This window comes from Dermacentor silvarum, chromosome 1 (assembly GCF_013339745.2).
Source record: "Dermacentor silvarum isolate Dsil-2018 chromosome 1, BIME_Dsil_1.4, whole genome shotgun sequence".
Taxonomy (NCBI): domain Eukaryota; kingdom Metazoa; phylum Arthropoda; class Arachnida; order Ixodida; family Ixodidae; genus Dermacentor; species Dermacentor silvarum.
Genome location: NC_051154.1, coordinates 232,665,183 through 232,692,836, shown reverse-complemented (window position 1 = coordinate 232,692,836; position 27,654 = coordinate 232,665,183). Strand labels below are relative to the sequence as shown.

At 44.8% G+C, this 27,654-nt stretch overlaps 1 protein-coding gene across 1 annotated transcript; it reads right to left on the bottom strand.

Annotated features, from left to right (window-relative positions):
- Positions 1–154: 154 nt before the first annotated feature.
- On the bottom strand, positions 155–16,463 carry LOC119437736 (uncharacterized). The gene is made up of 7 exons (XM_037704706.2): positions 16,435–16,463; positions 15,502–15,739; positions 12,087–12,129; positions 10,216–10,269; positions 9,706–9,797; positions 838–1,466; positions 155–261 (listed from the first exon to the last, which is right to left on the bottom strand). The coding sequence occupies exons 1-6, from the start codon at positions 16,461–16,463 to the stop codon at positions 840–842; spliced, it is 1,083 nt and encodes a 360-aa protein (XP_037560634.2). The 3' UTR covers positions 155–261; positions 838–839.
- Positions 16,464–27,654: the final 11,191 nt, after the last annotated feature.

Here is a 27,654-nt window from a genome sequence, read left to right as displayed (position 1 = left end):
ATGCATTCATTTTACATATTATGTGCTACATCCGAAGCCCCCATTCATACTACAGTAGAATTCAATGAACAGCAATGAGTATCATGGTGAGCCTAGTTAGACAAATGATTATGCTGAGGCAGCACCCTTGAGACATAAAATGGAAAGGCATGCGTTTTGGTGTTGCAACATTTATTGCACAACAAAACAGGTGAATGCCCATCGGTGTCAGTGAGCGAAACAGGAGTGGTGCCAAGATCGAGAAGGGTCCGAACGTCGTCTCTGAAGAGATAAACAAAAGCACAGGCTAAGTGAGTCATCTTGATCCAAGGAATGATTTTCTGTAGGCTAACTTTTGCCCCGCATTTTCATCTGACGTAATTCGTTAATGGAGAACCTACAGAAGTTAACAATTAGCAATCTCTTCAGCTTAGCGCACACGCAATCTGTGCTTGTGATGACAACTCGTTATTGTTAGAGAAGATTCTGAGTAAATAAATAAAGGCAAGCGTATTCCCCCGTGACACACTTGAAAATTAATGAGAAGCACGATTTCCAATAACCTTCGCTCGTCAACATCTCAAATTTAGCTTGACTAAGTTGTTATATTCAGCCACCAATATAACTGCAATATCATCAGTGAACACGTTGACAGAAATGCACGTTTATTTCATCAATGCGACCTAATAAAGATTTTTATTCCAGTTCACCTTGTCACTCCAAAGAAGTCGCAGTGAGAAACGCTTGTTTCTTTCGTCAGTGCAACATAACGAACATTTTTCTTCCATTTCGCTTTCTCATTCCAGACAGGGCCCTATTGTTCCAATCCTTAGGACTGACAATCATGCAGCCGCTCACCTTTAACCGTGCAGGCCAAAGCCAATGCCACCGACGCCACCGGCGGCTCCGTAGGCGGTCTTGCCGAATCCAGCCTGTTGTCCAGCCGCCCCACCGACGTATCCCGTTGATCCCTGCTGCTGTCCAGCGCCGAAGGCCTTGCTGTCGCTAGCGGAGAAGCCCGAGTTGTGGCTGTAACCCTGCTGGTTGTTGTACGCCTGCACGTTCCTGTGGGCGGCTCCTCCAGCGTACGCACCCGATCCCTGGACGTGACCAGCGGCTCCCTTCTGGAATCCACCCTGATGGCCACCGGCCGCAACTCCGTGCGAGGCACCATAAGCGCCCCCCAAACCAACTCCTCCATAGCCAACTCCACCAATGAGACCAAGAGGAGCGACCCCTGGTCCAACTACTCCTGGTGCAACTACGCCACCAGGAGCAACCACGCCTGGACCAACCACGCCGGGCGCGCCGACACCATGACCGACGGCTCCAAGGAAAGCCGGGTTGCCAGCTCCGACCAGACCTGGACCATATCCGACGCCTCCGACGACACCCGGACCTCCCAGAAAACCACCACGACCTTCGACGGCCTCGTCTTCGGCAAAGGCAGCGCAGGCCAGGAGGGCGAAGACGGTGGCAGTGAACAGCTGTTGTGCAAGAGATAGCGAACACATGCGAGCCGTCGTGAGAATAACGCATGAATAAAAAAAGTACCAGCTAGAGTTTAGAAGCGCATTGTGCACTTCTCTCGCCTTAGTTCGTCTCTGAACCTTTTACGTTACATTGGTTGTGATTCTTTCGTCTAGCCCTATGCTTGGTTGTGCTGATTCACTAACATATCCGTGAGTTAGACGCAGCAAGTGCGGAAAACCAAGAAAGAAGCACATTAATTTCTCATCTTTAGGTGTGGTAGTCTCTGAGTAAGCAATATATTGAAGCTACTGAAAAGCAGTTTTCGTATCGACCAGACTATAACTATAGTATTTATTCATTGCGTTCAAGCCAAACAGACCCGAATGGCATGAATGTAAGGGGTTAAATTATTTCTTAGCTCTGAAAATGAAAGTAGGTATTCTGGCTTAACGTCTACTGCCAAATGCATCTAAATCAGCCTTCACAGTGAGCAGGTTTGTTAGAAAATGCCAAGCTATGGAGTCATGCAACCGTCAAAGGTTCGCACATGCACTTTCTACACATTAGTCACTGTGCCATCTAACTGAAACTGATACAGCACAGAACAGAAAACTTTGCACCCCACTATATGCCCGCAACAGAGCTAGCAGCAATAGTTCACTTGACAGTGAGAATGCAAGTAGAAGAATTGCTTATAATCGGCTTCTGCTTTGTCATACTATTAGTATAATAAAGCAGAAGCATATGCCTACAAGAAGACGCACATCCGACATTCGGTGGCTACTTTGATATGACACGCAAACTTCCTGGGTGAATCATGCAAGAGGACTGTCAACAGAGATTGGAGAACATTTCGACGTGTTAACACCCAATCTTTTTTGGCAGTCCTGAGCAATATGGTCGCGCTATAATACAACATAATATATTGGCACTAAGTTCATGGTACCTTCATATTCTTGCTCGAAAACGGGTTGGAGCGATGAAGAGTGGTTCTCTGAAGACTACAACGCTCGAATTCTCTTCCCGATCTGTGTCGGTGGTGTGCCAAGACGGGACCTTTTATACAAGTGCAGCTATCGCCAACCACTAGTCAAAACGCCCCGGGATGAAACATAATTCAAAGGCACCTCGTTGCCCCCCTGGTAAGCGTTACCGGCCAGAAACCTTACTGTAGGGCATCACACCTTAACGCCCCCCCCCCCCTCCCCGCCCCCTAAAAAAAACACCAAGGTAACCGAATTATCTGCCTATCTTCTACTCTGCCACTCTATCTCTATTCTTCACCAGAAAGTAAAAATAACCAATGGAAGCGACCATGCTTTCTTTAGAGCATGTCGTGCAGCGCTTCAGCGCAGGCGTGTGTGCCTGGAGGCCGGGGCATTCGAAAGCGTAAAGAGGGGTGGAGGGGGGCGCTTGACCTTGTCCGCACGGCACTACGCGTAGAGCGCGTGCTCCGTCAGTGCGCTGAGCTCAGCCTACGGGCTCCGGGCAAAGCCAACCTAAAGAAGAAACACATCGTAGGGATGGCAGTCTCTCTGTTGTCGGGCCGGATCGGTGATCAACCCTTTCCTGACGGCAAGCCGCGTGAGAAAGGATTCCGTGCCTTTGAACCACACGAAGGAGTTATTGGTCCTAGGAACTGGTTTCTAGGTCGACCACTCACCCCGGCGATGCCTGCTCGGTTCTATGTCGGGGACCAAGCAAAAAAAAAAAAAAAGTGTCACAATTGTAAGCACGCGCAGTGCGTAACTGCGCGCCTTTGGGCCCGCTGTCTTTCGGCCGGTGAATATACGAATCGTCGGTAAAGACTACAGTTTCGACTCAGTGTCGTTTAGCGATGAAGAAACTCCCGGTTACACTTCAGGTGTGACCGGGAGTTTAAACATGGCGTTATGTGCACTGGGAAAAGATGCATTGTTCTTACCGTGGGAACAATTATTACTTGAAGGCCTCACAAAGTAAAAAACGACACCTACAAGAATTAACGACACCTGCTGACTGGAATGTCATCTTCACCGCATGATGTTTGAAAGCTCCCTTACTTGAACGACGTTGAAGGGTAAAAAAAAAAAACCTACTGTCACAATAACTGATCTTTGTTGTACGACGTGCGGCAAACAGTGACTAGTGTCAAAGCCTTCATTTGAGCATTGTTTTTGTCTTCATGGAAGAACTAACTTTGCATAAACTTTTTCTACTATTTTTATAACAACTTATGCTGCTATAGCATCCCGTCTTGGTTCTATTTGCACGCAACGCTTTATAATGTTTGATGCTTCATCCTGATTCGTTACCTCTTTATCATAGCCTTACATTTCTGTACCTTTCGTATCACATGCTTCAAACAAAGGACGCGCATTGAGACTAAGAAAGAGACTACGTGATGCCATAGGCGCTAACTTCAATGTAGCCGGGCACGTTCGGGTGATTATTATTATTATGATCCGAGCTTCGATCCTGAGCCTATCCTGAGCTTCAATAAAAATGGCATGCATTGGTAGTTAGTACGATCATGATGGTAACGGCTACAGTTTTCTTTTTTTTTTTACTAAACTCGGGTGAACCAGAAAACGCATTAAGATAACAAGAAACATAGTAAGGCAATGATCGCAGAAGCATGAAAACAAAACAAACAATAAGCAAAAAAAACACAATAAACACAATTACCAAAAATTTGTTAACCAAAAATATCAACTTGCCAGGCAAGTCAGCGTTCGCTTGCGTAAGAAAATGTCCTGGCAGAGAAGGCACGCTTCATAAACCAGGAGTAAACTGATGATCACTGTTTTCGCAGTGGTGAGTCCAAGCTAGTGGACAATATTTCTTTTGACTAAGGTGATCATAATCTGCCAGGACACTTTTTGAATATTTAGGTGCAGACGGTACTCCTATTTCGGACGCGAAAGTCACAGAGCAGTTTTCTCTGCCCAGCTGAAGTTGTTTCATTATAAAGCCCTCCACTGCGTGCACTCAACACGCACGCACCTCAACATCTAAATTGTGCTACAAATTGTCACAAATTACACGTTCTACTTGTGAGTCACTGACACAGGGGTCATACGCAGATTACTTATATGTTGGCTAAATACCGTAAAGTACTGAAAGAATGTCAATGTGCTATCTGGGGTATAGAAAGTAAAAAGGAAATATAGGAAGCGGATTACCTTCCAGCTTCCGCTGCTTGAACATTACAGTACTGAGTAAAATGAAACGTGATTTGTGTACTTTTATATGCATTCAGTGCTTTTCCGTAGTTTTTTTTTTCTTTTTCTAGCGTTAATCAAGAACCTTTAAGTTTTAATATCCAAAAAGACTTCCAGCACCACACTCCTCTTCGAGCCTTTGTGTATACTAACGCAAGACGGGGTATTAATTTCCACGTCTTCACAGCAGTGAATGTGGCACAGTGGTCTGATGAAGAAGTGGCGCCATTCTAACGATACTGTTTCGTAACCTCTTCGCGGTGGATCCATGAAAAGCTTGTCGTGATTTCTAAGCAACACTTCGGCTTAGGAATGAGAAGTCAAAACTGAAAGTCTAAAGTTTCGCTTGCCCCAACGTCATCAGATCCGGCCGCCAAGGATGAGTTTGGGGGTCGAGAGAGATTTACACAATCGTTGCGTTTCAGTCGTCTCGAGACGTGAGTTCCCGCGAGCATACAAGAGCTGAAATTTCAGGCTCACAATCATTCATGCGTTCCATGCCTGCGTCTTTCAGGGTTTTACAATAGCACTGAGGCTTCGGCTATAGGTAGTACACATTTATAACATATGGATTACGTCAAATAAACGAGGACACGAAGACAAAATGTACACTGCACGCACACGTGCTTTTTGTAGTCTACATTCTAACCACTTTGCAGAAGGCGCGTAGAACGATGAAGATTATCCTTTAAACAGGTACTAGTTGATTCCGAGTCACTGTATAAATAAAATGTTTTGACGCGTTCGTGCGTTTACGTACGTCAACGAGTGTTTGAACCGTTTCAAATCGGCTGCTACCATGGCGAAGACGAGCGCATTCTGCCTAAAGCCGCACCAATTCAAGCAAAGGACATGGTGAGCTGCCTACGTATTACCAATAGCTAGGCCTTTATGCGCATATACCGCGAAATAATCTAAACAATACCGCCACGATAACGTCTGAACATTGCTGCCGAGATCAGATGAAGGGTAGCGAAAGTCTACAACACCATTCAATGCCCGTGAAGGGGACAGGTGGGCCACAAATGGCTGCTCGTTTGGTCTGAAGCTGGCGGCTTTATTGCCGCCATGTTGGATTAGGACGTATTTCTGTTCTATTCTGTTACCGCAAGTCCCCGGGAGACCTAGCCATAAACCGCTTCTGTGGTAAAAAAAAATGGGAACGGAAAAACTGCTTGTAGAGTCTGTAAAGAAGTACGTTTATCTAGGTCAATTACTCATAGCGGACCCTGATCATGAGAAATAAGTTTACAGAAGAATAAAATTGGGTTGGAGTGCATATGGCGGACATTACCAAATCCTGATTGGGAGCTTACCACTGTCGTTGAAAAAAGAAGTGTACAATCATTGCATTCTACCGGTGCTAACATATGGGGCAGAAACTTGAAGGTTAACAAAGAATCTCGAGAACTAGTTAAGGACAGCACAAAGCAATAGAACGTAAAATATTAGGGGTAACGTTAAGAGACAGGAAGGGAGCGGAGTGAATCAGAGAGCAAACGGGGATAACCGATATTCTAATTAACATTAAGAAAAAAATGGAGCTGGGCAGGCTATGTAATGCGTAGGATGGATAACCGGTGGACCATTAGAGTTACAGAATGGGTGCCAGGAGAAGAAGGGAAGCGCAGTCGAGGACGGCAGAAAACTAAGTTGGATGATGAAGTTAGGAAATTTGCAGGTGCAAGTTCGAATCAGCTAGTGCAAGACCAGGGTAATTGGAGATTGCAGGGAGAGGCCTTCGTCCTGCAGTGGGCAGAAATATAGGCTCATGATGATGTGCCCCTGGGTGTGTGCACATTCTTGGCTAATCATCCAGTATGGGAATGTGCCACTGCTACACAAGGCGTATAAAAGCGGTAAATACATTTACATTCGCGGGGCAGGGGAAAAGAAATGTGCGAGTGCACCGTCCATGAACTTACTAAATAATGAATATCAGTATCTATTAACAGCGGAGCTGTTTAAGCCGGCCCTTAGTCCGTGCAGAGCGAACAGAAAATGTGGGCCGATCCTCGCAGTAGTGCAGAAAGGGTACAAGCGCAACGGCACATGCTCCTGTGAACTAGTGAATGTGTTTAAGCTCGAAGATGGTCTCGGTAATGAAATTAGGAAATTCGCAGGTAGAAATTGGAATCAGATATCGCAAGACAGGGGCAACTGGAGATCGCAGGGAGAGGCTTTCATCCTGCAGTGGACACAAATATAGGCTGATCATGATGATGATGACACTCCCAGAGCAGTGCGCACACACCGCAGCGCAGCACGAACGCCAGTGTGCTTATAGTGTGCGTGGGCACAACGCTCGTGCCAGCAGCGGAAGGCAGAATGCTATCGTGGTTCCGCCACCCAGCCGATTCGGAGGAGCGTTGACTCTGCGTCCACTTAGCTTCGTCGTTTTTGGAGCCAAACGCACTCCGTGTCGCTGGGAGTCGCGCATGCGACGTTGATAGTGGCACCGTATACGACGGCGGCGGCACCAACGGCGGCAAGGCGCCTCGACCGTTTGCATATTTGCAGTCGCAATAACATTTTGTCACGCTAGATTATCACGCTAGAAATATATTTATTGGGAACGATTGAGCCAACGAATCCGTCCATTCTGTGCAAGACAGCGGCAGATGTGTTTTAATTCCACTCGCAAGTGTGCTTACCTTTCGGTGTCACTTCTGTGACCCCTTTTTTATGTAATTGAAGAGGTTGGCGCCTTTGATGGCACCGACTACTCTTCTTGGCAGAGCAAGCAAAACTAAACGCACGAAAACCTCAAGACAGCGAAGATCACGAGCATTTGAGAAGTTCCGCAGCGTGATCGCTTTGCGATGTTTATTTCTTAGATCGTTATGTGCTTGCGAGAAACACGATATAACATGAAAATATTGCATGCGGTTCTCATCGTTCCTTTCCCCCCAAAATAATCATATGTGACATATCAGAAATCACGGCAGCCGGTTGCATTCACGGTTCAAACTGGCGGAGGATGTTCGCATGGTGGTAAAAGATCGAGCAATGTAGTTGGAGAACTGAAAAGCACGTTGCCTCATAAGATCTAAATACAGCCTTCAATGATGCGCGGTCATTACGAGTTAACACCTGTGCGCGATGCAACAGTTCGGAGAATGCACAACACGAGTGGACCAGCAATTTGCCGCGGGCGTTAGCCGAAAGACTGTAGTAATGCTGCCCACCATTCTTACGGTGCCACGTGCTTAGGCGAAGGAGCGCAGCGTCGCCCGTTTCCATCCAAGGCCTTCCCGCTAGCTCATTATATACGGTTACTCGCCTCTGGCTCAGTGCTGGAAAACGACGAGCGTATGTCAAGAGTCGCGCGCATATGCGCGCCAGCTCGAACACGTGGGAGTAAGTGGAGGACACGGTTAAAACTGCCGGTGATTCTGGCATGAGCCTGGACGAACGGCGCCCTCATCCCGGAGGGGGACGGCGAGCGCATTCAGCCTACATAATAAGAGCTAAAATTATGCAGAACAAATTAAGGTAAGCCGAACACTAAACAAGACTCCTTGTTTATGTGTGCGTTGCCTGCTTAATGACCAGGTGAACTTGTTATTATTATTGTATCATGAAATAAAGTACTAGTTCTGGAACAGCGCTGCTGCTGCACACGCTCATAAAGCAATCGGCTGATGTACATACATACATATATACAGGGTGCGCCTTAATTCCTGTCACAAAATTTTATCAATCATTGTGCTTCGGATTCATTCACGTTTCTCCACATGGTTTCGTCAAATGCTTCTTCTATCTTTCTTCTGTATCTCGACCATGGTTTACGTTGGTTTGTTAATTTTTAGGAAAATGGCACCCCCAGGATCACATCGACCAGCAATCTTGTCACTGAGCGAGGCCGGACACTCTCCTTCCGAGGTCGCCGAAGTTCAAAAAAAATTATTCGCAAGGTTTTACACTGGGCTCTCGAACGCGGCACCCTTACGGACGTAACCCACAGTGGTCGTCCTGTCTGTCCACTTCGCCACCTTAATACAATTGTGAAGAAGATAATCCAATGCCAGCCACGGAGAACCATCATAAGGGTGGCCTTGGAGCAGAATGTGTTGGCGACAACAATAAGACAAGCCGTACGAAGGGATCTCGAGCTGTGCCCCTACAAGTTTCAGAGAAGAAATTGTATGGCGGAGGTGCAGAGAAAGAGAATATGGGGGAAATGCCAGCTATACTGTTGACACGAGCCGCAAATGGGGAACAACTGTCAACTGCCTTCCCCGATGAGAAAATTCTGACGGTAGAGGCCCGTACCAACACTCGGGACTCTCGTGTGCTTGTTCCGACGTCCAGATTAGTTGGACAGTTTTTAGAAACTCTCATAAGGTGTCTGCCATGGTTTGAGCGGAGGTAACCACCATTGGTCGCATTCCTCTTCTTATTGTGACAAAAGGCTCAAATATCGACACTCACACGTGATTTTAAGATATTCTGGTAGCTCCTTCGCTGCCCTCATCCCTATCCCCTTTCGGCGAGTAATCTTGGACTTTGCAGCAGGACGGCGCCCCGACACAGCAATCGAAGAATGTATCAACACCACAGTATTGGTACTGCGGTCTCACTCCCGACTTCATTCCAGCTGAAGAGTGACCGGCGAACTACCTTGAACTAAACCGAATCTGTACGTGGGAGATTCTTGAAAAGGTGGTCTTCACCCTTAACCACACAAGTATGGTGGCCCTGAAAGCATCACTAGAGCGAGCATGGAGAAAAATTCTCCTATGGATACCTTGCGGGCCACGATGGAAGTGTACCCATAATATTCAAATGCCGCGATCAAAACCAAGGCGGAGATATTGAATAAAATGTTTTGCGTTCCATTCCTAATACATCGGATTATACATCGAATCACGCCTTCTTCTCCGGGGTTTGGCGTGTCTTCTCGGTGAATATCTCGCCTAGTAAGGTTGGCAGATCGTGGAGACAGTGCAATATCAAAAACTGGGCCGATGCGGCAGATGGTGAAATGAAAAGCGGACCGCTACCGGAGGCAGTGTAATGGAGATATCGCTTGGATCCCTTGACTCACGTGGTGGGAGTCTCCGCACGTCCTGCAGTCTTGCCGGGCAGGTACGTAATCGCTGTGCAGTAAAACGCGGTGATGAAAATTCAGTTTTATAGCTTGAGCAGCAAAAAAAAAAAAAAAAAGAAAACGAAAAAAAAAAACACAGCGCAAAGCACAGGACATAAGGAAGGGACAGACAACGGCGCATTTGTCAGTTTCTTCCTTACACCATTTCGCTACTTTTTCTGCTCAACTCACGGTACCAAGCAGACCAAATGCGTACACTTCTGCAGCTTCAGAGCATTTCGGTGGTCACTTCCAGAAAGCTTTGCTTCACATATATTTGAACATATGTGTTAAATCTTGCATAATTTTTAATAATGTGCAATCCCGAGTGAAAAGTTTAAAAAAAGTCAAATTTTTTTCCTGCATTTGCAGGAGGTCTTTCGACTTCTGTATAATTAACTCGCATCAGTGTCTCCTGCGCACCTTTCTTTCTCTATTTCTTTCTTTAATTTCTTTCTTTCTTCCCACCTTCCTTCTCTGCCTTGTTACCGGTGCACTGATCCAATCCTTTGCTTTGGAGTCCTGCAATGGATGCGGGGGTGCACCACAGATAGAAAGGTATAAAGTGCCACCTGGATAGCGCAGGGCACATAAAGCTAAAAAAGGGCATTTAACGGTGACAATAATTATTTTTGGATGCAGATGCCTTCTAAACCCGGGGGAAGTTGAAGTAACACGCAAATAGGGCATTCCAAGAAGCAGGGAGGGCAAATTTATTTATTTATTTTATTTATTTAGTACATACTGCAAACATTGCGGTTCAAGAAAAGGGGCAATAGAATACATACAAACGATAGAGAACAAATTAGGAACAAGCAAGCACAAATTTATAGAATATTTAGTCACACTGTGTCTGTAAATTGTCGTTCCAGTCCTGATTTATTTATTTATTTATTTATTTATTTATTTATTTATTTATTTACAAGGTTTCTGCTAGCCTTAGACTAAGACCGTAAGCAGGAGTGGGCAGTGAGACAATGTCTTTCTGGTTGAACAGAATACTATAGCACACTGTAATGTTAAACAAAGGTGTTGAACAAAAAAAAAATAAAGCACTGAACACACAATTGGGAACATATTTAGAGAAATGCAAATAAATTACACAATGCAGAATATATACTGAAAGATGCTCCAAAGTCAGAACAGCAAAAGGATTAGAACAGATACGATGGCAAAAAAAAAAGTTGTTGCAATTGTTTCAGCTGCGCTAAAAAAGAAGGCACTGTTGCTGCATCCACAACATCACTCGGGAGGCCATTCCACTCATGTACAGTTCGCAGAAAAAAAGAATGCTTGTAGGTGTTAGTCCTGCAAGAAAATTCCTTTAATTGTTTTGAATGATACGCCCGCGTGGGTTGTCGCGTAACATTTTCGATGTATGCACTGGAGGCAATACCAAGCTTATCATGATAGAGCAAGTACATGTATTTTAATCTTTCCCGATGTCGTCGTAGTTGCAAGGATTCCAACTTCGCTGTTTGAAGAAGAGTACTAGCTGAAGTATGGCGACTATACAAGCGAACGATAAAACGAGAGGATTTTCTCTGTACGTTCTCAAGGGCATCAATATTTTTCTTAGTGTACGGATCGCAAACCACGGAGGCATATTCCAAAAGTGGACGAATATAGGTTTTATAAGCCAATAATTTTATTTCTTGAGTCGTCTGGCGTAGAGACCTTCTTAGGTATCCAAGTTTTTTCATGGCTTTCTTTTCTATAAAAGTGATGTGGTAATTCCACCGGAGGTCTGAAGTGATTATTACCACCTAGGTATTTATAATAATTTACAGCAGTAAGACAGCGACCGTTAATCGAGTACGGAAAAGTCAGTGGCGCATTCTTTCTTGATATTGTCATACGAACTGTTTTTTCTGTATTGATGCTCATTTGCCATTTTTCGCACCAAATATGCAGTTTGTCTAGAGCACTACTTAATAATTTCTGGTCATTAGGATTATTTACCTCATGGCAAAGGATACAATCATCTGCGAACCAATTGATTTGTACAGGTATTTCTTTTACGATGTCATTGATGAATAATAAAAAGAATAATGGCCCTAGGACCGACCCTTGTGGAATACCGGATTTCACTGGTGCCGGGCATGAACACGAGTTTGTGATTGACACACATTGGCTCCTAGACGATAAGTATGCCTCTATCCATGACAACAAGGAATTATTTTTTAGTATATGTTTTAATTTTAATAAAAGCTTTTGATGTGAGACACGATGAAATGCCTTCTCGAAGTCCAAAAAGATAATATCTATTTGAATGTGTTTATCTTAAAATAGAGCAAAATCATGTAGCGTCTCAAGGAGTTGGGTAACCGTCGACATACCCTTACGGAAACCGTGTTGTCGCCGATCAAGCACGTCATTTTGCTACAGAAAATTTGACACATGCTTAAAAGTAATGTGTTCTAACATATTTGAACAGGCACATAGTAAAGAAATTGGTCTGTATGAAGTAATTAGTGAAGGGTTTTCAGCTTTAGGGATGGGGACAACTTTCGCGCGCTTCCAATCTGTAGAGAGTTCTGCAGTGGATAATGATTTTTTGAATATAAGAGACAGGTACGTTGAACACCATTCGGCATACCTTACTAGAAATTTGTTTGGTATACAATCAATTCCAGGTGTATTTTTTATGTCAGTAATAAGAAGCAGTGACAAAACGCCTTCTTCAGTTATCGTTACGTCTGTAATTTGAGGGACATCCTCAGAAATTACAAAATCAGGTTGTTTGCTATCGTCGACCGTGTTTACCTCTACCTGTTTCTGATATTGTTCAGGGAAAAAAATTTTAACATATCAGTTCGAGCATAATAGGGTCTTAGTGAGTCAGGATGATTCTGTCTTGTGTGTCGTGTTATTGTAGGTCTTATTTAAGTTGATGGTTTCGTTTCAAGCTAGTTGTTGAGAAGGAGGGAAAGGAATTCAAGCCTTAGCTGCTTTCGGCGCGATTAAAGAGTGGGTATAGAATTTTCTGTCATAATTTTATAAGGAGAGTCAAGTCTTGCGAATTTAGGAAATATAAACCTATCAAATAATATCCTATCAACAAATATCACATGCTGGGAAGAATGAACCTGTTTCTGCCTCCGAAAGTGCCCAATACCAACTGAATTAGAACCGGCGCGATTAAAGGTGGGGTCCCCCTATTGTAAATTCCTATCATAAAAACGACATTATGTTGTTATCAGTAATCAAGACATTCGTGTGCACCTTCTGAAGATAAATATAAATAATGACTGTGAAGAAATCCTTTCACTTGCAGCAACAGGACATTTCTTTACGGAATTAAGAGTTAATAAATAAGCAATACGACAATTGCTTCTTTACGACTGAATCCTCACTTATAACAGTACTTTCAACTGGGTTTAGAGTGCCGAGAACGATTCATCATCATATAAGTTCTAAAAGTTTTGCATTTTTTGAGTCTTGAAACATCAAATCCTGTTTAGCCTTGTCGCCTCTTAATGCAACCCGAACGGTTCCAATCCCCGATGAGAACAAAGCCGGGAAATGAAAAGCTTCATTTCCCGGCCTCAGTCATGACACATATTCTCTAGTCTTCTTCAATTATCTCTACGTGTGGTCTGCAAACGCCCCCCCCCCCCCCCTTCCAATCAACCCTTCCTTAAAGCTCCAACTATCATGACAATTTTAGCGAGCTTATGCGACGTTGCTGTTGCCCCCTCTGGCTTGCATTCACAAATGCTTACTCATTCCTAATTGGCGTGCGTGACACACGTGTCAATTCGCGACTCTTGCGGGTATGGATAGACCATTGAACACCTCCTGCCCTTTTGTTTCAGTTACGACGTCCTGCACCTGCCTCGATGGAAAACGTTAGAGAACGACTGTGTTCACGACCTCTTTCAGAAGCAAACGTCTATGAATCATGACTGTGCGCGTCGTTGGCGCAAAAAATAACCAGAGGGTTGCTGTGATATTTCAAGGCGCAAACTTGGTGAGAATGTTTATGGACATGGTGCGCACCTTCAAGTGTGCGCGCAGTTAGTACTCCTTCTCTCACGTCTTTCAATCCTTTCGTCCCATTGTCCCCTTCCCCAAGCACAGGGTAGCAAAGCATACGTGCGTATAGTTAAGCTCTACCAACCTATATTCTCTGCTCTCTGTATTTCTCAGCAGCAGTGGAATAGCCGAAGGCAGTTATGCTTCAGTGTCCCCCCCCCCCCCCCCCTGCCGTCAAATAAAAAAATCCATGCGCCAGCGCATGTTCGACTCTGTGTGAAGCGTAGCTATCGTGCTATCGTGCAGCGATTAATTAGACGCTGTATACAACTGAAGGCGGTGCGCACGATTGTCTTTATTTTCATTTTATGCAACGTGTAATCTCAAGCAATGTTTATGTACCACACACATCTCCACTTTAATGACATGCAGACTGGCTCTACTTGCTTTTATATATATATATATAGAATGGCATCTGTCATTCCTGACATTCATGCTTTAAAAACTGATCAACTTGACCCAAGCCGGATCGTTCATTGCACTTGCGTGCTGCTCTACGTCGGAAAGGGCTCTTACGCGTCACCGTCACAGTCCGCGTGAACTGCCGCTGAAGATTTGTCGTTGCACTATGAACCGACAAAGCTTCGCTTTGATAACAGAAATTTACGATGCATTGAGCCGCGTCTGTCTGTTATATCATAATGTCATTTCTACGAAAGGCACAATGAACCTGTGCGTCGGTACTACGTCCTGTGCGGGCGAGACTAGTTTTATAACGAAGTTCGTATCATTATTCCAGGCACCTGAGAGGAAATCTACGACACCTAAGCCACCGCTATCTTCGTGCATCACAAGAGTATGCGCTGACATGTTGCAGGCGACTGCATGCTCCGACACCCTGTGCATAAAAATGGGAAGAGAGAACCCATTTTATTATCTGCGCTTGATCACTGAAGACATTACAATGATAAGCCCTCGCAGTTCTTCAGCCTCCAGTGCCAAATAACTTTACCTGTCGCATTCTTCAAAGAGAAAGATTTCTCGTTGACTTATAGCCAGCCAGCAAAAAAAGATCGTTCAGAAACGCACCCTTACTATGCCTTTGATATGCGTTTCGTTCTAGCAACCCTTCAGACTGAACAAGCACTGGGAGATGTATTTCGGACGGCGACACCGAGATGAATGTCTTGACCTCGTGAATGTCAGTCTCTCAAGCAGCAATACGCGGCGGAAAATATGTGCCGGCCCGAAAAACAAACAAAAACGAGAAGTTACATGCCGAAAAGGTCAAGAACCAGGTTTGTTTTTCTTGTTTCCAAGAACGAGGGCAAGTCTTCGCAACACCTCATTTATCCCCATCAGTCGTGACCCTAGATTGCCCTGGGGGTGGATTACTGAACTCCACCGAATTCTTCATCGCTTACCAGCATTCACTTAGTTTTATTGGTTCCCCATTGTAGACAAAGAAAATCTCCGCCAGTTCAATGGAATTAGCGAGAAAAAAAATTCCGCTCGTAGTCCGCCTATTGCGGTGAAATCTACTCTCCGCTTCTCTAATCTCAATTTTACAGCCCATAAAAATTACATTAGCATTCAAACAAGTCATTCACGCTTGTCTTCCATTCTTTTAATATGATGAGCAACACGAGAGCAAGGTAAGAGCAGGAGAAAACGTTTCGACAAATGGACTTGTCTTTTTCGAGGCGACAAAGGCAAGTCCACTTAGCATTGTCGAGAGGTCGAAACTTGTCGAAACGTTGTCTCCTGAGCTCTTACCTTGTTCTCGTGTTGCTCATCATCTTGAATTTCCATCTCGTCTGCTATGTGCAAGGCTACAAAGGTGCTGCTGCGTTCTTTAATATGCACCAGCCTGTATGACCGTCTGTGACTATATCTCAGCGATGAAGGCTTGACTGTGTGTGCAAAGTGTGACCTTCTCTCTTCCTTCTCCTCTTTCAATCCCTTTTTCCACTTCCCCAGTGCCAGGGGAAGGTGATGCAAGGTGATGTTGTAACTGTAACAGAAGCAGACGATCACACGTCTTCCTCTGTTACACTTACATCACCTTGCATGTTCCTCGTTGAGTCGCTCTTCTTTTTTGCGCAGACTGTATAGAGTTTCTCCAAGTAAAACAAAAGACGCCCTAAAACATCGGTAAAGCTTCGTATGGCATCAGCAAAGCTCAACATTGTAAAATTAACAGTATAAAAAAGAAATAACCGGAAATTTAGCGCAGGTTCAACCCAGCCACACCAGTATGACATACTGCGTTGCTTCAAACGGCAGCTTCACCTACTCTCTTGCTGCATCCGCTTATCATTCGCTGTTCGAGTTTTTTATTCGAATTTCACTCCACTTAAACATATAACAAGTGACCTATAAAGTGAAAACAGCCTCGTCACACTACTAACGCAGTCTCGTTAAAGCTGACTCCTGCTGGACAGAACTTCCGCGTGTCCCTGGCGACCTTCGGCGCCCTTATCGCATTTCCCTTTCTGCATGCTGTTTTAGTGCCGTATTAGCATAAGGCACACACGGTCGCATTTCTTTTTAACAACTTCGTTTTGTAGACCCATGAAGGAAACATCGCACTGGCAGCCATCTTCTCAGCGTCGTCTGGCATGTGTCTCAAGGAGTTTGTCGGTCATCTTGACGGAAGCTTATTCAGGTAGACTATTTCCTGTGGCCTGACATATTGCATGTCCTTACGTGTCAGGCGAATAGTTGAAGAGCTTCATCGCTTCAGCTTTATATTTGAAGACACCCAGGCACACACGAAGTGAACAGCTCAAAAAGAATACTCGCCCAAAGTGTCGACTTCCCTTCCGCCATCGTTCTCTCTCGCTTCAACGGCCCGTGACGAATATGGAGCGCCCTTACGTACAAGATACATTGCAGAATTTTTGCTTCCATGTTGACGCTTACTTCGAAGAAAACACAGCTAGCCTGAATAAAACAGCCAGACGACCAGTAAAGTGTAATAGCGGCCTAGTTGAAGCTTTATACTGTTCTTCTGCAGCGAAATATACAGCAACATATGAATGCACTATCGTACCACTGGCGCGTGGAAGGGGAACAGTCTCCCCCTCTCCCTGCGCCCCCAAGGCATTTTTCAAACCGCGACTGGGCATCACCTGGCAGAACAATTACCATTAATTTTTGTTTAAGGTGTATTCGTAGACCTGAAGAAGCATGCGCTGTCGCAGTTCAGCCGGTAGTCTTTTTGCGCCCCCGTCGAGTCACTGTTGTGCCGAATGGGAACTGCAGAGTTCACTGTTTCTGAACTTCTGTTCAGGCGTTATTTGAGGAATTCGTGCACTTGAGGCAAATTAAATAACAATAAATTCTGGGGTTCTACGTGGCCAAAGTACGATAAGATTATGAGGTATGCCATAGTGGGGGAATCCAGATTAATTTTGACCATCCGAGGTTCTTTAATGTCAACCCAATGCCCGGTACACGAACGTTCTTGCATTTTCCTCCATCAAAATGCGGCCGCCGCGACCAGGACTCCATCCCACGCCCTCGGGCTTAGCAGCGCAACGTCAAAGCCAATTAAACACCATGGCTGGTATTTGGGGCACATTGCAACATGACCGAAAAACTGCCACTGGCAAAGTTTCCGTGTATGAGTGAGTCATTTACTCACTTTCAAGCGGTCTTCAATAAGGCGTAGTCATTTTCAAACAGCCAGCGGTACCACAAATTGGCCAACACTAGCGCACACGACCACGTTCACTTTCTTTTCTTCACGTTTTTTAATATCTTTTCTCAGCTGCTTTTCAGACGCGTGTACACCACGCTAAATTGCACAGTTGCACAGCAGGGCACATACTCACAAAACTTCTGTTACGAAAGCTCTGTGTGTGATTGAATGTTGCCGAGGCGTTGGTATCATAATCAATCATAATCGCGCCAGTCGCTTTCAGGAGTTGGGGGGCGCCGGTACACCGGACAATGATGAAGTGCTCTTATTTAAAAGAAGTTTTTTTTTTTTAATACAGGTCGTGGTCATCCTTACAGCCCCCGTTTTCCTTTCTCCGTTAAAACAAGTGACGCCTGCTGCTCCTTTTATGGAAAATGGCGCCTACGCTATATGCTGCTCTTGTAAAGTGATTGCCGTTTTTCTCTTAGAGCAACGTCTAGCAGCTCGGCATCACCGCTTGTCTGACAGGCTGAGATCATTTGACACACAACTATAGTTAACAGTAGCTGAGGCATTTAGGCACTCTTGTGCTACAAATGAGGAATATTGCCTAGAATTAGATGCAACCTAGCAAAAACCCTTCAAAAATTCTTTATTGCGTCGACCGAAGGGGCAAGACTTAAGACACGCAGGCATTTCACACCCGACACGCCGATTTCACGCAAAATATTGCGTTTTTTTTTTTCGTTTGTCCAAATGAATTGCATCTCCGGCTACATGGCTCTGCAACAGAAAAGTCTACACCCTACTCGTTTTCCATTACTTCTTTTTTTATTTCTTCTGTTTTTCTTTGCTACTGGCCTCACACTTCCCGCTCGTCCGGCGTCTCGCCACCTGAAAAGGGGAAACACCTGCAACGTGAAACTACTCCGAAGAAAGGTCACACCTCGACGGCAGCCCTTCCCGTCACCCGATCGAGGCAAAAAGTGCGCTGAGAGAAATAATTGCAAAACTGTAAAAGAGGCAGGAATGATCATCCGGTGTGAGGCGTAGCCGCAGGCGTATTGCGTGCTTGTCCGAAGTGCCGCTGAAAACTCTGTCTGGTCCGCGGAAAGTCGGTGGTGATTAGCGCGACGCTGATGAAATCTGACTCCGTCTCGTTGAGTGACGAAAGGTCTCGGTTCGCTTCGTTCGGTTTCAGCTCCTTCCTGGAGTAGGAAAGGGCGCAGTATCGTCGCTGGCAGAAGTGGGGGCAGAAGCGCTTCGCTTCTGAGCGGATGCTACGAAGACGGCATGGGCAAGGCTGCACGCGCAGAAAAAGAAAATACTAAACAGAAATTGCGTCCTTAGGCTGCCATTATTACCATGCTCACTAATGTGGCGTCGCTCAAGCGACACTGGGGCGCTGAGCGGCGGAACCCCAGGGAAAGCCCGCCATTCTTCCTGTCTACAGCCGGCAATAGGGACTCGTGCGGCTGGCTCTCTGTGATCATCAGCCTGTAAGACAAATTGCTCAAATAAGGCTTTCATGAAAAGTCAAAGTGGCTTGAAAGAAGCCCGGAATGAGCTGTTTCGACGAAATGAATTAGGGTTACAACAATATCATTGGTATTACATAACGTTTGCCGTGCTCGCCAACGCACAAAACGCGTCGGTAGAGGTCGCATGCAAATGTATTATTTTTAGTGATTCACAAGCCGTCATCACGTGAGTAAAGAGCACAAGCCAAAATGCGTTGAATACAGATTTAGTATATGATAGCCTAGGAACACAAAAGCCAGAGCTAGAAATAACATTTAACACGTCATTGAGTACCGGAACACTGTAATATTCCTGGCAACAATGCAGCTGACCCTGCAACAAAACAAGCGCGCGAAAATGAAAATACACTACATTAACCCTATTATCCTCAATGAAGTCAGCCTGTCGCTGAGACAGATATCCTGTCAGCTTAGTATAAACGCATGGTTCGATCAGAAATCAAAATGTTCAGACTTATTCTTCATATGAAGCCTAACATAAAATTTACCATTCCGCCAAAGCTGAGCGATAATGTGATGTTTTCAACTTTATTCGCCGTCTGCTGCTTGGCAACAATATACAAGTGTCACTTTTTCCACAGAATTCAATGCGTTGCTAGCCCGCAGTGCCATTGTGGCCACGCTGACGAAGACGTACAACGCCTTCTTCTTGAGTGCCCATGAAACGATAGGGCGGGGCGAAGACTGAAAGCTGATTTAATGCTGCTTGACTATCGGCCATTCACCCCCCCCCCCCAAAAAAAAATACTTGGTCCATGACCAACAATGAAGTTACAGAAAAGGGCACTTGTGGCTTTTAACATCTTCGCGGAACATACAAAAATATTACGCTCATATCGTGAATGATACCGCTATTTTTTTTATTACCGTAGATCGCAAATGAGTAGCTCACGCCTGCACACGTATTTGCAAGACACGTCCGATTTTGTTCCTTGTTGCTTGTGATATTTGAGCGTCTCAATGTTTTCCTGCTTTTAGTCTTGCTTGCCCTGCGAAGAAGAATTGCAGGTGCCATTAGAAGCGTCAATATCTCCTTTAACTGCAAATTAATAAAAAAAATTCTACGCGACAGCCAACCAAAAAGCCCACTACTTCAGCGGCACCGACGACACCACGAAGCTATAGTCGCATGGTCAAAATTGGCCCGCTTAAACCTAGAAGGGAAAACCGACGGCGTGTTTGCGCAGCGTAAAAATATCGCTTCCTCCAAAACTATAGGCCAAGCGTCATGCCATGGCTGTCACGGTCTAGTGATACGCGCTTTCGGTCATGTTCGTGGCTGCTCCTTGGTGCGGAAAGAGCGAAGTGATGTAGGTAACCGGGTTTCTACAAACCGGGAATAGTAGGCGTGAATTCATTTTATGAAGTATCGCATTGAGCTTTTGTGGCTTTCATACGAAGCAACATAATAATTTAGCAACGAAATGTGCGAAAACGGGCGTCAAAGAATTTAATTCAAGAAGATATGCCTCGGACGCCTAGTTAGCGAACAATAAGCTTATTTATTGAATTTTGCCAAGCATATTTGACAAACTGGCAAATGATGTCACATCATTTGTGAACTTTTTCGAATAAGAACACTCACATTATACGCCTGAAGTGTTTATCTGCCAGTTGAACAAAGGGCAGTAGTATGGTACGAATAATGCAAAGACCCGCTATGTACACGACCTATTTTCCCTGCACTGAACAGCAGTGTGCTTCTGCGTGGCAACTTCTGCATCCATTCTATGATTCGCATGAGAAAATATGCATTCAGACACTAAGAACGACAGCGTAAATAAATTTATCTATAGTGATACTTCCCGGCAAGCGTCCAGTGTAAAATTTCTTAAGTGACTGGTCACATATGCAGGCGAACAAACTAACTACTATATGGTGTAGAAAGTTGTTCGGCATTTCACGAATACCATGAAATTCTTGCACCACTGGGCAGGAACGAAATCGCACATTTTGCTGGAATTTTCAATAGTTTTTCACAGAGATCTATGTCAGTTGTAACTCTGTAACCACGGCAAAGCACCGGAAATATATACGACCAAATGGGAAATTCCTTTTCTCCCAACATTTTGGCGCATTGTACACGTGTCTCGATATGCAGAGAACCTATCACTGATTTACCAATACCAAGGTATCCAAGGCATCGCGTACCAATATACCAAAGTATCGCTCAGCAAGTGTATGCTCGAAAGACAAGTGTCTTCGCTGGAGTATACCTACCGAAGAAATCATGACGTTTTAAATGAAAAAATTTCCAGAAAAAAAAGACAAACATGGATGCGACTGGACGCTTACTCTCCCAATGCGATCCCTGGGCAATGTTCCTTGAACGCCTCCTAGCCATCGGGCAATTATCACGCTTTCTTAAAGACTTAATGAGAAAGGTTAAAGCTCAGCTCAGTGTAATTTTCCTCCTCTGGTTTGGCGATTCCGCGAATTCAATCACCTGATGTGTCGCAGCGATGCCACGCAATAAATATAATGGCGTATATAACAGAACTTACAATGAAATAAATATATTGAGAGAGTGGGACAATGACAGCAACAGGTCACTACTTCCATACGTGGGCTTTGTTTTTCCATATACTTATTTATATATACTCTTCACTCTTCAGACAGAACTGAAGTTGCCAGTCTGCGTGGAAAGTGTGAGCGAAGATTCGCGCCAACATTGGCGCTTTGCGTCATTGTTGCTCACAAGGCACGCCTGCTGTGCGCAGGGTAATTTCCGAATGAAAACCGAAGGATAAGCGATTCTCCACAGCCTAGAAGTGTACGCTGACGAAGTAAGACTACATTTTGTCTGCTATATAGCGCCAGGTTTCGCATGTTTCCCCAAAACACCGAAAGCGAACGCCAACCACTCTCTTTACCACGACACGCTGCCCTCGGCAAGGCCAAAATTTCCCCAGGCAAAACTGACACAGAGAAGATGGCGAGCACCACGGCATCGCTTTCTGCCACACCGTGGAAGCCGCACGAATTCAAGGGTGAAGGTTGCCACAATCGCCAGACTTCCTATACTGAGAAGTGTTTCGCACAGGTGCGGCTGAGGCTATTGCTTTAGTTTTTTTTTTTTTTTTGTGCATGCGTGCTTCGAATTTGTATTTGGATGTACATTTGGCTATACTCCTTCGATTGCCTTACGGCCAGCGTATAATATGACCATAGAGGGCTTCCCAGCCCTCTATGGAAATCGGGTCACGTATGTGATTGCACAACAACACCGGCAGGGCTGTTGCGAAAGTACGTAGCGTCTGACGGCCTCGTGAAAATGTGGCGCGGTGGTCGAATTCTTACGTTGCCTCTGTCGTGAGGTGTATGTTGCGAGTTGCCTGACCAATGTGACGGCTTTATGACGTAGCACCATAACTGAACTGCCATCCCGCGATGCGCTAGCGGAAAGAAAAACCGTGCATGACGTCATTCTCTCTCCGAACGAGCATGCCCACAACGCAGCACTTACGCGCAGAATACGAGAAGCTACTATACTTTTCTTTTTTGACTTCTGAACTTCTAATGGAGCTACTACAGTTTTAGCTAAGCGATACTTACGGTACGCTCCGCTCACACCTCACGCGCTCAAGGGCAACGGAGGACCACGTTGATTTCGCGTTTTTAGATAAACGCGCGTGTCCCAGAGACATGAGTAACGCATGGTTAGTTTGTCTGCAAAACAACCAAAAGCCCAATTGATGCATCGTAACATTCCGCTTAATCGGTCTGGAAGCGGAGAGAGGGCAGCGTTCTGCTCTCCGACGCAGGAATGAGCGTTGTGTGGACGTGCAATAGCATCCCCGTTGATCGCTGTGTGCAACTTGTTAGGACACACCGGTCTGTAAGCAGAGCGGATTGTAAACGCTGAGCTAAAACTGTATAATATATTTCAAAGAGTTAAGTAGCTATCAATGCTTTCTAAAAGTTAAGGAAAAATCACTTGAAAGCTCATTTGTCAACTTATTTAGCGCATCTGTTTAACATTTCAAACAATCTCAAAAAGCAATAATCAAGGCTGCCTCCATTAGCTTAGTTGCCAGCCTTAGGCGATACGGACGAATTGGATGTTAAACCTGTTGCGGGCACCGTGGCATAAAAAAGGGACGGTGCTGCTGTGAGACGTACTAAACACGTCAGCGTTAATAGGATACCTTATTCTCCCTCCCTATGGCCCACATGATCATGCAATTCAATTCACCTCTACCCCAGAAAAAAAAAGAAAGAATAAGAACAAAAGAATACTCGTACTTTGAAATCAGTCTTTTCTGTGTATTATTTATGCTGTCAGAACTATAAAACGCTTCGACTTCAAAAATCAAATAAATGATTTGCTTGCACAACTTCTAGCTGCTGGAGCAGGAAGCCATTTGGGCTTCAAGGAGAAACATTCTACTCCTGATGTGATAGCGAGCTATTGAACAACAAAGAAATAAGATAGGTTGCGATAGAGGTAATATCAAGAGTTCAAGGCGGTGATGGAGCTTTATCCCTCAGAGCGGGGCAAGCTATGCTTTAGCCAACAACTTTCACTGACTGACTGACTGACTGACTGACTGACTGATTTATTTATTTATTTATTTATTTATTTATTTATTTATTTATTTATTTATTTATTTATTTATTTATTATTTATTTATTTATTTACTTATTCAATTATTTGTCTTTCTGTCTGTCTGTCCGTCCGTCCGCCCGTCCGTCCGTGCGTGCGTTCGCTCGTTCATTCGTTCGTTTATATATTACATGCAATCATTGTGTTAGAGGAGTAGCGTCTGCGGATAGAAGGAACATCATGTAACGCTATGAGAAAACCTTATTTATGTGCATTTCACATAAAAAGGAGCCCCTTATGTTCCAATATCATTCAAACCATAGATTTATCAGTGAGGTGCAGCACTATACAAGTATCTGGGGGGTCTGGACTACTAATAATATCTCCTGGAATAAACACATCGATTAAGTTGTCGCCTGTGCTAACACTAGACTTTCCTTTCTAAGAAGGGCTCTCAAGCGCTCCACTCAAAGTGTTCGCTTGCTGGTATACAAATCCACAGTACTACCAATACTTGATTACGCAGCCATTATTTGGGACCTATTCACGTTGACTAATATAAGCAAGATTGAAAACATACAAAAAAAGACTGCCCGTTTTATCTAGAACTGTTACGGTCAAACATCTGTAAGTGCTCTGCTAGCAAGAGCAAATCTTCCGCCCATAAATGAAAGAAATAGTTTCTCGTCTCAAATATTTATATATATTAATTAACGGACACTCTAGTATAGACCAAAATAAATTATTGTCTTTCTCTTCAAGTTATGCCACAAGAGAAAGTCACAATCTCACTGTTGCACCTTTTCAATCGCGCAATAATTGTTTTGAAAATTCTTTTTTTTTTTTCGGAGTACTATCAGAGACTGTAGCAGTTTGACTAATAATGTTCTACAACCATCGCTTGAACTGTTGGTCACGTGTCTCTAACAGCTCACGGAGCTTCAGGTTTTGCCGTTGTACACTATTAACACCGACGTTGTTCTCAATTAGACTATCCTACAATTATCTCTTTGAAATTTTTGTATTGTATCCCTAACGATACATTGAATTATTTTCTGGTTTTCTTGCATTTTATTTTTCAAGTATTAGATATTGTATTGCGGTAGTTATTGTATAACTTGTAACTCATAAACTTGTGCAATTCTGCGTTCCTACTTGCCTTTTCCTTGCATATTTGATTACGATTTTGCTAAATAATATATACCTGTGAAAACGTTTTCATTTGTACTACGCCCGATTGTAATTCCACGCTACTAAAATCCCTCGATGGGATTGCAGTATCTATAAATAAAAAGTGAGTAGCCTCCCCCATGTCGAGGAAATGGGGGTAAGCGAAGCTTGTCGTGTGTTTCTTCGGTGTTCCTCGGAACGATTTCACTGACGAGTATCACGTTGTGCTCGAACCACAACCGGTCACACGCACTGAAGCTGGCTCCGAAGTTCCGGATGAGAAACTTGCGTTGAAAACTGGCCGTCGCACCGGGGAAGTTCGCACTACCTTTGCCGAGGCGATGACCAGTTTCTGGAGGGCAAGACGACGCTGGCGTGTGGCCTTAACATCGTGCTCCCGCAACTCGGGGTCAGTGGCTCTTCACTGACGTTTGGCTTCAATATCACGCTGCCGCAATTCGGGGTCCGCGACTCTTCGCTGACGTTTCACCTGGGCTTCGGAAACCCTTACGCTAGAATCGGCACGTCGACGACGAGCCCTTTCCCGGGCGCGTTCGCGGTGCCATTGCTGAAACGCAGCCTGCTCCTCGGCGGAACGCACCTCCCGCGGTCTTCCCAACCGGGCGCCGAAATTGATCTGAGGCGAGGGAAGCCCGGCGGAGCGCGTGCCAACCCCATTTCCGTCCGTTTCCCTCCCCGCGACACACGAAATGACCCTGATTGGTCGGGCGCGTCACGTGATCCGGTGCCAGCGCAGCTTTCCCCGTACCTGCTCTTTCTTCCTTCCTTTCTTTCCTTCTTTCTTTTTTGTCCCTGGCGCATAATCGCCTATGCAATGCGGGTATGCGCCACACGTGAGTTTTTGCGTGACTACAACGCCACCGAAACTTGTGAGCCACCAATAGATAAGTTCTATGGAAGACTAGACGCTGTGCACACTGGTGAATTCGATAGACTTCTGTAACAAAAAAAATCACTCCTTCAAATCTGCGACCTTTGCACGACAAAGTGATGTGGTAGTTGTACAGGTAACATTCAATGGGGACTGAGAAGCATGCATTGACTCGTCTGTGAAAATTATAATGTTTTTTTTTTCTAAAGGCAACGCGGCGGCTTTTTACTGCTGCGGCATGGCATTCTGTCTAGAACGACAGAGTGCACCAATACGAAGGATTTGTCAATTTGACTATCAAGGTGATTTTTGCACTCCTCATGCCCTCTGTAGTTAACTATAATTCTTTCCCGTGCTTTAACTGTTTCTACAATTTTAAACATGTTATATCAATGTTACAAGGTTTAGTCATGGCAAAACTCTCTTTCCCATGATACAACCATTGTGCGTAAAGTTCAGAGACTGAGTCCATTAAAAAAAATGCGTTTAACATTGAAATCATTTGTGCAGCACCCCTTCGAAATAGTATCTTGTGCCACTCGAAAACTCGCGCCCGCGATAATGTCTCGTTGCCGTAAGCGTCACGAAGGAGCTCATACGTCTATGTGGTTGTCTTGCCAAGCTTCACACAGACTTTTATATTTACAGGCTGTGCGAGGTGGGCGTCCATCTCTCCACATTCACTCACAGTAGAATGCGCAGACGACTAGTGACAACGTATATTTCTACAAGTAGTACCATCTAGCGGCTGCCACAGCAATTAACATAAATAGTTCAGGTTAGCCCGAAAAGATGGCGCTGCACATACGCACCAACTAGAGTTTACCTTTGGTATCATATACAGTAACTCTAGCACCAACATTTGTTTGTGGGAATCATTTGTAGAGAAGAAAATAAATGCAGTCTCGAAACTTTACGGACAAATGCATATTCTATAAAAGGACTTTGCCAGCGAGGAAAAAAAAAGTTTGTTCTGCGATTTTCATGACATGAATACTGGTCATTATTCCGTCATATCACTGAATACCTGTCTGAAAGGAGTGACATAACTTTATTTGAAATCCGGCGATTGGGAGGCCCGGGCCTGGGGCCGCCTAGATGGCCACTGGGAGCTGTTGCTCCCGCACGGCATCCATGGCTCGCTGGACGGCCCAAAGTTGGTCTAGGAGTTCTGAGCTGAGTAGCGTGGCCGACCACCGCGCCCGTAGATTTTCCGGGGAGACTGCCATTTATTCTTGATATATTTTACATCCCCACAACATGTGTTGAAGGGTGGCTCTAGCAGACTTGCATAGCTTGCATATATCGCTGGCGTATATCTCGGGGTAGAAAGTCTTTAACTGCACGGGATTCACATAGGTTTCTGTTTGAAATCGCCTCCAAGCAGCGGACTCAGTTCTGTTCAGTTTAGTGTGAGACGGTGCTAATATTCGCCTCTGATTTTGATAGAATTTTGTAATATCGCTAAATCTTGTTAATCTGTCTTTTTCTCTCCAGATCTCCACATCCGCGTTCCCCTGACCGATGGAAGTCAGTTCGGCGAGTAAGACCTCGAGCTTCGCAGTGTGCTACCTCGTTGGGGTTGATTGCGTGAAAGAAGCGATCAAGAATTTTGGCGTGGTACGGTTGTGGTGCTCTACGAGGTAACGGCCGCTAAAGAAAGACCGCACTTTATTTTGCTATCGCACAGTGCCAAGCGGTACTAAAGGTAAGCACAGTGGCGCTTACTTGAATACAAGTCTTCTACACGCGCTTATTTGGAGACGAGACTTCGCCAGGACTATTCAGTCCCTTTTCTTTTCGTTTCTACATGAACCTGAGCAGGTGGGCAAAAAAAAAGAAGAACTCTCTTTAATATTTATCCTCACCGCTCCCTCATACAAGCTTAGATGAACACATAACTTCATAGTATAAAAAAATGAATATTACGCGAGAATTCTGTTTAAAATTCGTACAGATAAACAGCTGCATTGTATGCATGCTACTAATCATTAAATTTTCGCTACTCTAAAGGGCAACCTCACGACGTACGGAGTTCGAGGATAGATGTGATGTCACTGTTTAAAGGACATGGCAATCGCTGCGAGACAGAGACTGCTTCTGAGCGAAGATGAGGAACTGCGTCATGCGTATG